Here is a 17,112-nt window from a genome sequence, read left to right on the forward strand (position 1 = left end):
GAGTGATGGAGATTAGACGCTTGCCTTGTTCAATACTTTTAAGCGCTCACAATCGAGTTTCTGCTCGTGGTGACTGGTCTCAAGATAGTCGGCTTGTTTTGCTGTGTTTTTTCTGTCACGCAGGCTGTGCGAACCTCAGCCATCGCTATTCTGGGCGTGATGTACCTCTACATGGGGCCGCCACTTCGCATGTTTTTTGAAGACGAGAAGCCGGCATTGCTGAACCAGATAGACGCCGAGTTTGAAAAGGTACCATTCTTCCCAGTCTCCCAGGGTAGTGTTTGTTTGGTTTGTTCTTTTACAGACCTTCAAATGTGTAAAACACACAGCCTGTTTTTTGTAACTTCTCGAAAGCAGTTTTTTATTTGCTCCACTTTTAATCACCACTCGATATAACAGCCTCACGATTGGCTGCTCCGTGGGTCACTTCACTTCTCAAAATGAACGTAATGTTTTTGTGTGTGTTGGATTTAATGCTGTGGTGCAATGACCCTTTCTCTTCCACTGCCTTCCGCGACATTTGTTTTGCATAGACAAAGGGACAGACTCCGCCTGCCCCCTTCAGAGGACAAAGTAAGCGTGGGGAGGACGCTTCCGAGGATGCGGATGGGGAGACGGAAGAGGATTGCGTTATGGTGAACGTGCAAGATTTAGTGACGCGGATAGATATATGGTAAAGTATGCATGCTGCTGTTGTTCCTTTTGTATTTCCTCGCGCAAGTTATGATACATAGAACCTAAGACGGGTTATTTTATAGGCACGTGACTTAGGGTGCCACTCAAAGTTCAGGTTTGTTTTATTTCTTCTTGGTTCTTTCGGTAAAGTCACGTAGAAGGGAAGTAATAAAATAATAAAAATAAAACATAATAAAATAATTCTCACGACGTTTCGGCTACAACGCAAGCAGCCGTCAGGTGCCAAATTTAAGGGTAAAAAAACAATTATATTTTTTTGCTGCCAAATGAGGTTCCAATGCTATACTCACGTACTCTTTAGACTCTCTCATACTCTTATACTAACACATTTGGGAGCGTGTGATCCAAGAAAGCTGGCGCTTTACTTTTCCATGTGCATATTGAGTGGCACACAAATGTAACCATTCTCCTCCCCCCTAGTGATGTGTAATGAATTGCTGTGATTGTGTTTTAGGAATTGATCCTTTTTAAAATATTTTTTTTACAGTCTTGCATTTTTGTTTATGTTTGTCTAATTTGCATAGCTTTGCACCTTTATCATGTATGTCACGCTAGCTTACATGTGTATCATTTTAATACATCCATTGATTTCCTCAGACATTTGATGCGTGGTATTGTGAGTGGTATTTCATGATTGTAATGAATATATTAATAACATCACACGCCTAGTTATTTAATGTTGGCTTTTTTGCCTAATGCATGTATTGTCAATTTTTGTATTTTTTTTCAGCAACAAAATAACACCAGACCTCGTTACCAAACTTGGGGACAAAAACTGGAAGATCAGGAAAGAAGGCCTGGACGAAGTCGTTGCCATTTTAAACGAAGCCAAGTTCATCACTGCCAACATTGGGGACCTGCCGGGCGCCCTGAAGAGCCGTCTCAACGATTCCAATAAGATTCTGGCAAGTCCAATGCAAAATCAAATGGTATCATGCTTGATTACATTCGTAAAATTTCCACGGTTTTTATTTCCGACTGCATTCTTAATTGTTGTTCTACGTGTGTGTGTGCGTGTGCCGGTGCGGTAGTGTAGCGGTTAGCGCGCTGCGCTACGAACCCGGAGAACCAGAGTTCGATTCCCGCTCATGGCCAAACCAGTTATGATCATCTGAACCGGTTTTGGGCCTTTCCTAGATTGGCACGGCCTCAAATGAGTACCTGGTTTGGTGTGTAAACATCGCCACTGGGGAGACAAAGGCGGTTGGGGGTGGTGCTGTCTACCCCCCACCCCCTTGTGTGCCGGCCTTCATAGGTGCTACTCGCTAACAGCACTTGTCCCAAACAGTCTGTTAAGGCTATATGGGGAATCTTTCTTTTGTGTGTCCATGCACTGGAGTGTAGATGCAACAGACGCTCGGCATTCTGCAGCAGGTTGCCACAGCAATGGGGCCAAATGTGAAGCAGCACGTGAGGTCGCTGGGATTCCCCATCATCGCCACCCTTGGGGATTCCAAGGTACCCGCTTTATGCACGGCTTAATTACGTAAAGCCGTGTGAAATCTCGCGTGATGACAGCGGTGAGCGCAGAGTATCCCGCTATTGCAGGGCACATCTGGGGGGGTGGGTTGAAGGGAAAAGCCGAATATTTTGCAGCGTGATTTCTAACGTTCGTGCGGTTTCTAACATTTGCGTGCTCTCTAATAATTCTTCGGGCAGAACACGGTGAGAGCGGCAGCTCTCGCTACCCTGAACACGTGGGTGGAGCAGACGGGCATGAAGGATTGGTTGGAGGGAGAAGACCTATCCGAAGAGCTCAAAAAGGAAAACCCTTACCTGCGGCAGGAGGTGCGCTTTGCATTCACCTTGTTCACGTTTAGGTCTTCGTACTGTATTTCTATAACCAAGTTACCCACATGGTTGAGCCTGGATTATGATTCGATGGCCGACCACGTTAACAAGCATTATAGGCTGCAGGGTTGTGCTGCCTTGTGGATAGGGGGTGGCAGTATAGCAAGATCCATAGTTGTGCTGTACTTCTGTGCTCCCATTAATGTTCTCCCCACCTTTACCAACCTGCACTCACCAGCGAGGTAATGTATGGTTCAATAACGCCAACGCATGGGGAGGCCTTCATCCAGCTGAATATTAACAAGAGGGCTGATCAGATGTACTTTAATCTTACGAATATTTTATATGCTTATGAACACGTTTTACCATTCGTCATTCACAAAAAGTGCATTATATAACTATGTTGATTTTTACAAAGTTCTCTAATGACCGTAGAGACGTTCACGAGGATGCTGACAAAAATGGTCAACTTAAGTGTTTGTTTGTTTGCCTGAATGTGTGTGCATTTCTGCTGCCTACCACCGCCGCCACCATGTAGCTGCTGGGTTGGCTCGCGGAGAAGCTTCCGGATCTCCGCACAGGTGCCGGCCGACCTGGCGCTGTGTGTGCCGTATCTGTACGCCTGCATCGAGGACCGCAGTGGGGACGTGCGCAAGAAGGCACAGGATGCCGTCATTCCCTTCATGATACACCTGGGCTACGAAAAGATGACCAAGGCCACCGGGAAGTTGAAGGTGTGGAGGAAACCTTGATATTGTTTCATGAAGTTGCGTGGCAGATCTTCTCTGCTAATCCCAGGTCTCGAGGCTTCGGTTGATGGGTGACCGAGCTTTTTCCCCGTGTAATCCCCAGGGCTTGGAACGCTCTTCCACAAGATATCAGGATCTCTCCGAGTCTGGACATTTTATAATGCGTCTTAAAACCCATTTACACGCTTCCGCTTGTTAAACTTTTAGTTCATTTAGTGAATGGATTCTTAAAATGTATAAATAATTATTTTCATGCTGAGCGTGTGCTGCTGTTGTGTCCTGTACAGCGCTTTAAGAGCCTTGATGAAAATCACTATATAAATGGAGTTATTATTATTGTAGTTGATAGTAGTCTTCTGTTGTGTGGCTCATCTAGATGCAGAGCAACTACAGTTTCACATTCAGGTGGTCTCTCAAGCCAGATAACCGCGTCAGGAGCAGCGGTGTGTATCTCTGTACTAGGTGATGGTATATGGCTGGCACGACAGGTCAGAAGAGGTGTTCTCTTACGATGCTCTTGTTTTTACCCATTTTGATCTCTCGCAGAATAGTGCAAACTTTTGCGTTAGAGAGTGGTCCAGAGAAGCGCATATTACAGATGTACCTCGTAACTTCGAGTGACCTGGTCCGCAGAGAAAAAGGACAGAGAAGTCCCATCCACTCTTCCATATTCGACCAAAATTAAGTCCAGAACCAAATAGTTTTTTTTGCCGTCATTGGTGGCCATCAACTCGGTTCACTTAATGAGTCAACGATGTGTATGCCATAATAGTTTTTTTTTGGGAGATCGCGTGAATATAAATGTGTCGTTAAATCCGCCACCACCCGACACAGCTAATTGGTAAGCTTTGTTACATAAACAGAACATGTCAATTTGTATCTAGCTCAGCACACGTGCATTCGAACCGAGGATCTCGGTAGTACTCGCTCATTGCTCTGACCTCTGTGCCAACTGGCCACCTCGAAAATTGTTAATCTTTTACAACACACTTGAGAGCAACTTGCTATTGTCCTACATGGCTACATTTATTAGATTATATCTAACTTTCCCCTGTGCTTGTATAGTAGTGAGGCAGTAAAACAGTACGCAAAAAAATCTCGAGATTAGAATTTAAAGTAATGATTTGCTTAGTGAGTCGGTTGCATGACATTTACATAAATTTTGTGTTGTCATTCAAGGCTTCATCAAAGGACCCAGTGATGGCTGTTTTGGATAAGTGTCGGCCAAATGTTCCTGCCAAACCTGCTGCAAAAGCAACGGCTAAATCAGCGGGGGCCTCGGCATCCGCAAGCGCAGCGCCTGCCAAATCGGGTATTGCTGCATTTTATTAATTTGGTAAAGAGATGCATGTATTTCATTAGACCTCCTTTGCCAGTAACAACATATAATAATAGGGTTTTTGATGTAGATGCTTACCCCGAGCCCTCATTACTTTGATAGTGCATTGTCTTTGAGCTGTACGCCTTTTGGCGTCATCTGGTCGAGCATCAATTGAGACGAGGCTCAAAAGAAAGCTGTCTCTGGTGTGGACCAATCAGTTTCAAGGACAATGCATATATTATCAGTGTGTTTTTTGTTTGCATTTTGACTGCAAGTATTGTGGTTAATGCAGACATGAATCCTTGTAAAAAGGTTTCAGTTTTGTTGTCAGAAAAAAGGGGAAAAACCCTATTATTAGATGCATATATAGTTTAAGAATTGTTGCTGCTGCTTTTGTTATTATTCTTTGGTTCTTTCGGTCTACGCTATCGACTGCCAGTACACTCACCAAACTTAATAACCAGGCTACAGTCTACATTAATGGGTTTATTAAATTTTTATCATTTTTATTCACTTTATTTTCATGATTATTTTTGTATCTACGTGACTTTACTGAAAGAACCAACGAATATGAATTCCTGCAGTCACGAAAGTTTTAAGTAAACATTTTTTTGTTATTATTTGTATCGAATCGGAGATTTTTTTTTCCCTAGGTTCTTCGAGACCGCAGAGTGCACCTGTGCCTGCGGAGGACGCTAGCTCTGTGGGAGATACCAAACGACCAAAAACTGCCGGACCAGCCGCCAAGGGAAAGGTGCATTAAAACTCTCTTACTTTGATGATAATGTTTTGTGTCTACAACCATGCAAGAGGAGATTGCCACAGTTTGGTGGAAAGTGTTTGTCCGTGTTTTATGTGTGTGTGTTTGGTGTTGAACGTGCACGCTTTTAAATCTACAATTTATTGACTATATTCGCCAGGCTACGTTGGGAAAGAAGACAGCCAGCAAGTCGAATCTGAAGGAGGATGAGGATAGGGGAGGAGCTATATTTATTGTGGTTCCAAATGGAAAAGAACAAAGGGTAAAAGAAGAGAGGGCACTGAAGGTGAGCTCATTATTACAATCCTTTTTTTCTGTACTGCTAGAATTCAGTCATGGACATGTATGGTAAAATTTCTTGTTTTGATAATTGCGAAATATGTTACAATCACCTTAAACAAACTTGTATTTAGATGTAGAAACACTGGCAAAGTACGGCATTAATCTGGATAATTTGCCAGTGTAAAATTCCATATAGACTGTAAACATTCATGCCATCCAGCTAGCCAAGCCTTTACGACGAAAGCCCATATGACAACATGTATGTATAACATGCAAGTTGTGTTTAGCCATGATGACATGTGTCACCATCATCATCACCATCCATGGACAGATAGCCCTGCAGGTGTCCACTGCATATTTCGTCATTTGTTTCCACTTTCCTCTCTGTCTTGTAGTGCCAATATGCTCAAGTAGTGCCACATCTTTCTGGTACCAATCTCTTACGATGTCGTCAAACCCATTCTCTGTTAGGTCTTCCTCTCTTTCCGGTTCCTTACATTTTTCCCCGAACAACAACAACACACTTGGCATTTTTCTTTTGTTGTCCAACCTACATATGTGACCTCAAATATTGTCAGTTTCCTTCTCATTACTGCCTGCATCAGGTCTTCTTCTATGTGCAACCTTTTTTTTCTATGTTTGGTTACTCTGGGTCAAGAAGATGAGCTAGGCACACATTACAGATTGTAAACAGCAGCTTTTGCTCTTGGATCCAGAAGGGTTTTACTTTCTCACAGTATCGGTGTGCAGCATCCTGCTTGTGCGTTTGCTTAATTGACTTGAGCATATAAACTTCCCAGCTATACAATTTGACCAATGGCCGATGAACCCAGAATGCACCCCATCTCTTCACGTCTCGAAAAGCTAAGCAGAATGAAGCGTGGATAGTGCTTGAATAAGTGACCATCATGGCACACAGTTTATCAAAGGCTGGCGCTGCATGGTGGGCAGCGGCGGGCGGTGCAGAACATATAATTGTTGTGCTATAATTTTTTGTTCCCACATCTATACTTCTCTGTCTTCACCAACTGGCACTGACCAGCATGGTGAACCACGGTCACATGGCATGTGGAGCCCTTTAAGCTTGCATTGGATTAAAAAAATAGTATGTACATGTGTATATACATTTTGAATGTGATGACAATGTGCATTTTTCCTGTAAAATCAACTTCAACAGGTGTTGAAATGGAATTTCACCACGCCTCGCGATGAGTACATTGAGCAGCTGAAGACGCAGATTTCCTCGTGCGTGGCAAGGTGGCTCCTGGAGGAGCTGTTCCACGCAGACTTCCAGCACCACAACAAGGCCTTGGGCATCATGACCGAGGTGAAGACTTAACCTCCGCTTGTCTGGCGTCAGATCCAGTGAGGTTGGCTGCTGGGCATTTCATTTTAAGTTTTGTTTCACTCTCATCTCCGTCCGGTGACGTAGTGTGGTTTGCACGGGCCCTGGTGCAAGGCATGAAATGAGGCCTCTCCAGTCCAGTTTCAACCCCCTTTTTTAATTCATCCCCTGGGTCTCTCCAGCTTGTGGGGGCCACCCGTGCACTCCATAGCTATGCCACAGTCTGTCGGCTTTACTTGGCAAGGCAGACAGAACTGAAGTCAGAATAAATTATATTTAGGCCATCTGAGCTACGATTTAGCCTGTTTTTTTGCCCTACCAAAGTATCGTGGGTGAATGCTTTTTTGGTTGCAATTTCTATCTAAACTAATCGGAGGTTTTATCGTGCAGCGGATGGAGGCTGAAAAGGACGGTTGCATCAGCTGTCTGGACCTGGTGCTTAAGTGGGTGACGCTGCGCTTCTTTGAGACGAACACAAGCGTGCTGATGAAGGTGCTGGAGTATCTTAAGATACTGTTTTTGACGATATCGGCCGACGGCTACTGCCTCACCGACTTCGAGGCCAGCTCCTTCATCCCCTACCTCATCCTGAAGGTGAGTTTGGCTTGTGTTGTCGTGTCCAAACAGCTGTTCTACCATGCAAATTTTTAATCTTCCAACAGAATGCTTGCCGCTTTTGTTGGGTCCCGTTGTACGTGTGGTTTAAAATTTAAAGTTCAAGTTCTGCAATTTAATTAGAAAAAATGTATGCCGTACGTATTTTTTCTATTAGGTCGGTGAGTCAAAGGACACAATTCGCAAGGATGTCCGAATGATCATGAATAACATCTGCAAGGTGTATCCAGCGAGCAAGATGTTTGTGTTCGTTTTAGACGGAATAAAGTCCAAGAACTCGAAACAAAGAGCGGGTGAGTTGTGAGAAACTCACTTGTCAAGCATCCTTCCCGCTTATATTTCTGCACGCACCCGATCTCATCCAATACATTAAAAAGGCGTTAAAAGCTTGCTTCCAGGCTTTGCCGTGTGGTGGTCGGCAGAGGGCAGTGTAACGAAATGTGTTTTTGTACTCTGCGTCGACGCTCCCCACTTTCACCAACCTGTACTGACCTGCGTGGTGACGTATGGTCATATAGCCCCAAGTTTGTGGAGACCCTCGCCCAGAAGTATATTGGCCCAAGGCTGCGCATGTACAAATGTGTTTCTTGATTATGCGATGAGCACATGTGTGCATGCAAGGTTTGTTAATTTCGGTCTGCTCCGTCCGACCTCAAGAGTGCCTGGAGGAGCTGGGAGTGCTCATCGACAGCTACGGCATAAACGTGTGCCAGCCCACGCCGGCGAAGGCCCTGAAAGAGATCGCGACGCAGATTGGCGACCGCGACAACTCCGTTCGCAACGCGGCGCTCAACACCATCGTGGTGGCGTACAACCTCGCTGGGGAACAGGTTCTCAAGATGATTGGAAATGTAGGTGGCCTTTCTATTTTTTTTCAGCCGTGCCACGTTAACCACTTAAAAGTTTGACGATCGATTGCTTCATTAATCCAAGTAAATTCTGACTCTTCCTGTAAATGCGTTGAATTGTGTGTTAATAATTTGGCTTTCATTTGGTGCTGTGTATTTTCCTAGTTTTTATACCCATATAGATACACACCACGAGATGCTACAGGCACCATGATAAAAACAACTAACTTATTTGGGAATTGTGTCATGAAGAGTGACATTTCTATAATTACTGATGGAAGTACTGTTGTAGATGAAGTTTTGATACTCAGAGGAATATCTGCTCTGAACAAGTTTATGTGAAATGGGGCCACAAATTAAACATACATGTTGGGCACCTCATAGCTGACTATGTGCAAAAGGTTGAGTTGTACATTCCATGACGTGAGGTTTTATAATGCACCGCCACCCATGTACTCACATTTTCAAATAAAGTGTAAGAATACATTTTTTCATTACCCAATGTGATTGTAATTACATTCAGAAACAAATTTGAAAACGTGGATCGGAAAACAAATAGAAATGTTGCACATTATTTTTGGCTGTTCGGAAAAGTAAGATGGGCTTGGGCAGGGACAGATCGCTAGAAAGGATGATGATCGGTGGATGAGGCTAGTGGTGGAATGGCGTTCAATGGAGCGAACAAGCTCGCTTTAAAGACCACGGAGGAGATGGTGCGGCGGGATCGTCATCCGGCAGATGATGATGATCGTGATGACCCATTGGTTATTTTTGGTTTTGTTGCTAGCTGGCAGACAAGGACATGAGCATGTTGGAGGAAAGGATCAAACGCTCTGCCAAGAAGCCCTCAAGTGGCACGAAGCCGACTCCGGCCGTCGCAGCGACCCACAGCAACAACACAACGATAATGAAGGGCCGGGCCGGGCAGGAAGAAGAGGTGCCCTCCAAGCTCAAGTGAGTGGGTTGTTTACCGTCTTCTCTACATCTTGTATCGTTTAAGGGGATGAGATGATTCGAGGTCTGATGTTGTGCATCACAGCTCATTGAGAATGAGGAAGTGATCGCACAATTAATTGACTTGTGAAACACAATTGGGCCCCACTGTGTACATTTTGCTGCTCAAGGTTCGAATGCCTTGCAAAAATTGGTGGCATTCTTTCACTGCTTGTTGTTTAAACCGTGCAAGCCGTTAATCTTGGTCCGTTGTGTTCATATCTCATTCTGGCTCTTTGATACACGTGGCATCTGCACTCTGCTACTGTCTGTTTACGTAGGGTAACGATACATTAGGGGACGTGTATCAAATGTCTGCTTCTCTTCCTTGCGCTTTTCATTGTGGAAAAAGAATAATGTACCGTTCCTACCGCATGTGAGTATCTTGTTCTGCTTCGTCTTGTCCCCAACCATCTCCTTCCTCCTTGCCATTGTTCCTCAAACTTCTCCAACGTCACGTGGCGCAAGATTTCAGGTCTCCTCTGGCGATGTACGATACAGAGCCATGTGAAGGCCAGAGTAAACAGCTTGAATTGGACTCATCAATTTCCCCTTGTTTTGCCTCTGCTAGAAGTATTTTGCTGGAAAAAAAGAGCTCTTTTATCTTGTATCTATGTACCTAGGCGCTGTGTCCTGGGCTCTGACGTGGCTTTAAAGGTTAATAATAATGAGAAAAAAAATACTGAAATCTCTTTCAGGGGCTTCCGCCATAGCACTGATATCACTGCACTGACTTTGTTGGCAGTTACGTCAACGTGCCATCACTCAAGCACCCTAATCGTGCACTTGACAGGAACGTCAGTGCCCCCTTTTGTCACCGCCTAAGCTTCCTAATTTACATCGGACGTCTCCGGACGCACGGCTTGCGTGCGTGCGTACGTACGTACGTACAAGATAAGAGCTGTTCAAAAAAATAAATTAGGGAGCCATCTTTTTTTAATCCGACGCAATACTCGGTGCGATTCTTACACGCCCTTTTCACACGCACTTGTCGTCCTGCACGCGTCCAGCCAAGCGCGAGCAGGCCGCCCGTCGGCCACGCCGGCCGCCCAGCCAACACCGCCCCCGGCCGCCTCCCGCGAGTTCCAGCTCGACCTGGACGACATCGAGGAGGACGACTCGGCTCCACACTGCGAGCTGCCCGTCCTCGTGCAGCACGAACTGGACGACGTCTTGCGGCCCATGAACATACCTGAGCACGCGTGTGTGATCCACCGATCTACAACCCCTCCCGCAATTTCAATTGTATTGCGAGTGTGGTGGTCTTGCGGGTTAGGTCACTCCTGAGCATTTCTATTCCCCGAGCTCTTGTGGTTGTTACATAGTTAACGCTTGAGAGGAGAAACGGTGAACTCGTGAACGAACCCAACAGAGACCACGCTTGCTTTCGGCTTTGTCGTCTTCATGGTGGCGATACTATTGTTATACTTGTTTACCAAGGAAAGCTGCTGAGTCTCGTGACTCATGTTTCTTTCCTTATATCCTTGTGCGCACATATTATCTGTGACCCGATAATGGTTATTTTTCTACGTGGCTTTTTAAAATAATACATTATTTGTAAGTGGAAAATCCTCAACATTTTACATGTAAAAGGGATAAAACAGTAAAAATGAATAGTTTTCGGTAAATACACCAATAAAAATTGCACGTGAAGGTTTGAACTGAATCGGAAAAATGTATCTGCTTCTATCTCACGTGTGCAGGATCCGATCAGTCTCCCCACAGTTTGACGACATCGGCGGGGGCAGTACAGCGTCCACCATCAACTTTGTCATCTCGCAGGTGGCGAGCAATGAGATCGATGCCAGCATACAGGCCCTTGCCCAGGTAACCCAAGGCAACCCCTAGAACCTAATGCTCTAAATTGGATATTGGTTGTGCTGGTTTTGTTTTTAAAGTACCATTTTTTTAGGATCGCTCCATTCCCTTTTAACGGATGTGGGGGGGCGGCGGTGCTGCATGCGCATTCACGCACGTAGATCGACGAGGTCCTGCGGAGCGAGGACAAGGTGGAGGCCATGTCGGGCCATGTTGACCAGTTCCTCATCGCCACCTTCATGCAGCTGAGACTCACCTATGACAGGCACCTGGCCGACGAGTGCACCAACAAGGACGACGTCATCAAACTCTACAGCTGCATCATCAGCAACCTCGCCACAGTAAGATGCACGATTGCACGTGCCGTGAAGCTCTCGTGCAAAGGAATTTGATGCTGACTTAACACCGTTGTCCAACTGGTGAGCGACAGGCCCGTACTGCCCTCGCGACGGCTTGGCAGGCCACTCCAAGGCCACTCACGTGTGCACGTGACGTCGTACGTAATACATCACGTGTGCATGTGACGTACGCTAGTTTCGGTTACGTAAACCCCTGGAAAATATGTAACCCCATTGAACTCTGTATTGGGGTTGAAGGTCGTTGGCTTCAGTTTGGGGTATGCAATTGCGCATGATTGGGCATTCATTTGTTGTTAATAGACTGCACACTTGTGAAAGACTTGCAGCTGTGGACTGGTAAGCTATACGAAATTGTTGTTGTGCAATGAGCTTGCCTGGTTTCCACACTGCCAAATGTTTCTCTTGCACCCTTATCCCTTGCCTCCCTTTTAATAGACCATGCTCTTGTCTAATTTCCGAACATAAAATAACAGTGCCCCTTTTTGTCAATTACAAAGTACTTTAATTAAAAAATTCCCAGGAATCCATGTCGACCCAGAGTCGAGTGTCATCGGCATAGTAATTCTACTGTGATGTACTTGAAGCAAATTGCTTTCTTTTAAACTAGTGTTTATAAACAATGTGTTTTGATACTTTCGGTGGGAGAACGCACGTAATTACGCTCGTGATTGAGTGAGCACAGCTGTTCTGTAGAGCGAGAGTGATGAGTTGCACAATGACGCGGCAGGAGCGTGCATGTGGCGTGCTCCTGTCACGGGCCGAATGGATTCACTCCTTGATGAAAGCCCAGAGGTGCACAGGGGCCATCTGACTCGCTGACAGACTTCTGGCAAAGAGACCACGTGTTTCAACTTTCATAAGCGTGAACTTTGCTCGCTTGGTTAATCAGCACACTGACAAATAATGCTTAATATGGAACAGTTTGTACTTTATATGGAACAGTTTGTACTGCTCTTGCGTATTACAATACTCGTGTTTATTGCTCTGTTGTGCGTACATAAAATTGTAAACAGTCGGCTACTCGTTAATCTATTTTGATAGAATATAAAACAATGGGTTGCATTGGCAGTTGTGCATGAGCACAAAATAAACTCGCCCATGCGTTGAGGATCATTGCCAAAATATTGGTTTGCTTTATATATTTTTATCTATTTATAGTGAAGTGTTCGTTAAACCCTGCACTCGACCATGGCGACGGTGGTTACCTGATTTTTGTCGGGGCCTTGTTGTAGCTCTTCCAGACGGACGGCCTCTCAAAGGAGGCGTCGGTGGGCGTGCTCAAGGACTTGATGCATGGCTTGCTGACGCTGCTGCTGGACACGAGGCTGGAGGACCTCGAAGATGGTCCCCAGGTCATTCGCTCCATCAACATGCTGCTGCTGAAGGTGCTCGATAAGTCCGATCAGACGAGCATCCTCAGCTCGCTGATTCGGCTCCTGCAGGACTGCCTCGCGACTCCGGCCAATAATTCCACAAAGTACTGTGAGCTTGTGATGAAGGTGAGCGCTTGGATCATCAATGTAATTGCATTGCAAGTTTTTTTGTTTGTTTTTGTGGAGGTAGATGTTACCTTGAAGGAAAATGCAACAGAGAACGAGTTTTATCGTGTAGTTGTGTTGTACCTAGGCCAAGGGTCAGAAACCTGCGGCTCCTGAGAGGCATGCGGCTCTTTAAGGACTGCTTGGTGACGTTATTACTGGTAGGAACCACCTGGTTCCACCAGCCCACAGGGGATTATTGTGTCCGTCCGTCGTGCATCCAAAAATGAGAGGGAGGGTGGGGAGGTTGGGGAGGGGCAGGGTGGGGGGCTGGATGAGGGGTGGGGCTGGGTGGGGAGGGGCTGGTCACCCCGTCGTGCCTTTATAAAACTCAACGTTTAACCTACTCATGCCGGCTTGTGCCCGCTCTCACAGTCGGCCATATTTGCGGAATACACCACGCCGCCGTTGACCCTGGCCATTGACTGAGCAACCCAACGTTCCTACCAGCTCCCTCCGCAGGAATGTGTTTATTAAGGACCACCGTGTCGGTATTCACATGCATTGCAGCTCTTGAAATATTGAGTTTTTTTGCCGAATTAAAAATAATGTCTCTTCTTGTTATCCTGGTTGCTGGGTTTCTAGCCTGTTTGACATGATTGTGAAATTTAATTGATGAGGATTTTTTTTTTACGTAATTTGTAGGCGTGCCACTATTGCACTTATGATATGTAGTTTATACAAATGAGGCAGATGTTAGGAAAACATTTGACCTTTTCGATGAGAGCAGCCAATGAATCTCAACAGGCTTTTCACTACATTGTTTGAACCGGTAAGTGGTGAGGGCCAGGCGAGTTGATAACCAGTGAGCGGTGTTGGCTAAGTGTCTTGTGAATGTCCCGTCACTACGTCTTTGTCGACAGGGCCGCCCTCTAGTTTTACGAGTCAAGAGCCATTCGTTCTTTTGTGTTGCTTCTTCCTCTTACACACGGAACATTGCCTTCTTCCCTTCCCCATTGTAATAACGCAGTGCCTGTGGCGTCTGTCACGGCTGCTGCCCAACATCATCCACACCTTGAATTTGGACCGCATCCTGCTGGACTCGCACAACTTCCTCAGGGTGTTCCCGCGCGAGTCGTGGAAGCAGCGCAAGGACGACATGCCTCTGCGCACCATCAAGACGCTGCTGCACACACTGGGCAAGCTCAAGGGACCCAAGGTGCGTGACAAAGACCCATCGCGTCGCGGCGCACTGATCTGTGTTGCGGCGCAAGTTAAATTTTTATGTCTTGAGTGTGTGTGTGCAATGGAGGTAGGGTTTGTTGATCAACGATCGATTTGTCGATGGCTGTTTTCAGAATCTGTTATCGATTCCAATTCGGTGCATCGGCAATTGAATCTAGTTTCATTTCGGGAATGGTGGAACCAATTTTGGGCATGCACAAACGTTCCAACAGCATGGCGTGTTCCAATGTGATTGGTTAGCGGAATGCCATCTCAAGGCACCAGTGGCAGGATTGATGCAGTCCCCGTGTGATACATTTGAACAGACACAATGATGCACACACTCCAGGGCTGTGTTTTAAACAATTTTACACGTGTCGCAAACCTACAATATATATTTTGCAAATGTGATTCTCGAGTTTTCTAAAAGAAAATCTCAACAACCCCTTGTGCATACAGTGGCACAAACATCCTGGGATATTTTCCAGGACGTGGCCATCAATTAATGTCAGGTCGCCTACTCTTGGATTGACTCGGCCTTAAGTGAGCGTTAACATCACCAGTATGGTGCAGTGCCGGCCCGTACACCACACCGTGTGCTGTGGTGGCGTTAATCGTTGCTTGCAAACAGCACTCGCCTGCGTGCGCAAGGCAATTTTCTACCATTCTCTAAAAATGTGCCTCTTCGCAGATCCTGGACCACATAGGGATGATCGAGAATAAGGATGAGTCTGAGCTGGAGAACTTCCTGAAGAGAGTGACCAAGCACACGGACATGGAGATTAGCAAGGCAGATATGGAAAAGGAGAAAGGAGTTGGCAAAAAAGTGAGAAATCAACCGACGCAAGCTTCTGCCCCCCACCACCCACCCAACCCCCACATCCCCAACACACCAATACCAAAACCCGCCATTCGCGACGAAGTGATGGTGACATCACCATGGCACGTGTCAGGCCAGGTGCACTTTGAGACCACGTGAAGTGTCGATGGCTCGCTGACAGGAGGTCTCGGGACAGACCCAGGTGCCATGGGTTGGCTGATTGAGATGACTGGCAGATGCACCAGCTCTACCCCTCACTGTGCCACCCCCCCAAAGACACACACTGTGCAATGCCATGGCATAAGTAGCAACACATTTGTGCCATTTTTTGTTGGGACAAATAATGTCGATTTTTTCATCCACAGGAGGACAAAGTGTCCACGGCGAAGCTCAACGACCTGATGGCAGAAATTTTCAAGAAGATTGGTTCCAAAGAAAACACCAGACAGGTCGGTGTCTCGTGCAATATTTTTCCGGTGGAAGGCTTCTCCGCACAATTTGCGTGGTTCGTACCGACGACCTGTGAGCGTGTTTTCATTGGCTAGCATCGAACCCTGTGTGTTTTCCAATACAGTCGAACCTCGTTATTTCAGTAGTTGATAATTCGTAATTGGGGATCATTTGGCACGGCTGCGCTTTCGGCATCTATACAGTATTAGTAATTCACCATGAGCCGAATTGCCGTACCTAATGGTCCAATTTCGGCGTACACGTGGAGCGATACCGCGCACCAATGACTCGGTCTAGTGGCGGCGTGCTTGGTGTTTGTGCAGACGCGTTGCTTTGGACTTGACATTGTTTATGCACCCTGTGCCAGCCAACCCTCTCAGAAATGTCGTCTACACCTCCATCAAGAACTAATAGAAAGGGACTGAAGTATGAATCCCTGAGTCTGCGAGACAAATCCAAAGTTTGGGATGTAATTGTGTGTCAATGCGAATGGTATGTGAAGAGTTTGACATAAAATCAAGCACCTTTTACGACATCAAGAAAGGTCCGGGAAAAAATCATTTTTGGAGAACAACTTGGGATTTTTTTTTGTATTGGGGCAGAAGGCACTAGAGAAAATACCATTGTACATAATTCAGAATATTGGATAGTTTGTCGAGGCCAGAGTCACCCCATATGTGTACAATTAACAAGGGTGTACTGTAACTACGACAGAGGTATTTGTGGCAACGCACCACATTTCCACCAGTCGGTCACGTTGCAATTTGTGGCGCAACTGTTAGCGTCGTGTGCTGCGATCCTAATTGCATATTTTAAATACAATTCCATTTGGAAAGAAACCAATTCCATCTGCATAAATAGCCCCAGTGTTGCAGGCTTAAGTCGTTATTTTGTTTCATATGTAGATGGTGCTGTGTGTGTGTGTATAGAAATGTTGTGTATTTATCCATAAGAGCCCCCACTGAGTCTCAAGTCTGTATCATGAGAGTCCCGCTTTGTGATGCTTGACTAAGTAAAGGAGAATTTTGAGTGTGGGAGTAAACAGAGTACCCAGAGAAAAACACGTACCTGGCACAGACGAATTCTCAAAGCCGATTTGCTGTAGTGCCATCTCTTGGTGATCTCGCAGCCTAGCGGGGTTTTGGAGTCTCGCAAACTGTGTGTTATCCACCAAGCAATGACTGCAGAACGCTGGATTATAGCTGTGGGCCACTGTGGCCGCGTGTGCGCGTGCGTAGGGCCTGGAAAACTTGTACGAGTTTAAGAAGAGGTACCCCGAGACGGACCTGGAGCCCTTCCTGCGCAAGTCCTCCCAGTTCTTCCAGAACTACGTGGAGAGGGGACTGAGAATCATTGAAATGGAACGGGACGGCAAGGTCAAACTGGCACCCTCGTCTGGGACCTCTTTGGGTAAAGACCAAATGACATCTGGATGTGATCGATACACTTGCCTTAATAATTGTCTTCGTGATGTCATTTAAGTGAATGAAATGTGTTTAAGATGTCATGATCTGTGGCTAATAGGTTCATCATTAATGCACCCCTCAATCTCAAGCGAGTGGA

The 17,112-nt window shown here is 45.9% G+C and overlaps 1 protein-coding gene and 1 non-coding gene across 2 annotated transcripts in view; both read left to right on the plus strand.

Moving 5' to 3' along the window:
• The window catches only part of CKAP5 (cytoskeleton associated protein 5), a 29,180-nt gene that overhangs the window by 9,551 nt on the left and 2,517 nt on the right, over positions 1-17,112 (plus strand). Inside the window, 23 exon segments of the mRNA XM_061564233.1 lie at positions 124-249; positions 534-673; positions 1,427-1,601; positions 2,041-2,154; positions 2,356-2,484; positions 3,026-3,067; positions 3,069-3,221; positions 4,416-4,548; positions 5,211-5,311; positions 5,478-5,603; positions 6,777-6,926; positions 7,335-7,538; positions 7,717-7,852; positions 8,217-8,410; positions 9,195-9,361; positions 10,411-10,602; positions 11,104-11,227; positions 11,380-11,559; positions 12,810-13,076; positions 14,086-14,274; positions 14,971-15,105; positions 15,465-15,548; positions 16,788-16,959. Coding sequence (XP_061420217.1) covers positions 124-249; positions 534-673; positions 1,427-1,601; positions 2,041-2,154; positions 2,356-2,484; positions 3,026-3,067; positions 3,069-3,221; positions 4,416-4,548; positions 5,211-5,311; positions 5,478-5,603; positions 6,777-6,926; positions 7,335-7,538; positions 7,717-7,852; positions 8,217-8,410; positions 9,195-9,361; positions 10,411-10,602; positions 11,104-11,227; positions 11,380-11,559; positions 12,810-13,076; positions 14,086-14,274; positions 14,971-15,105; positions 15,465-15,548; positions 16,788-16,959 — 3,433 coding nt within the window.
• Positions 12,271-12,394, plus strand: LOC133350469 (small nucleolar RNA SNORD67). Its single transcript, XR_009756077.1, has one exon. It is a non-coding gene; the product is annotated as a small nucleolar RNA SNORD67 (small nucleolar RNA).

Source organism: Lethenteron reissneri, chromosome 33 (assembly GCF_015708825.2).
Source record: "Lethenteron reissneri isolate LAM-NWPU_2019-01 chromosome 33, ASM1570882v1, whole genome shotgun sequence".
Lineage (NCBI taxonomy): Eukaryota > Metazoa > Chordata > Hyperoartia > Petromyzontiformes > Petromyzontidae > Lethenteron > Lethenteron reissneri.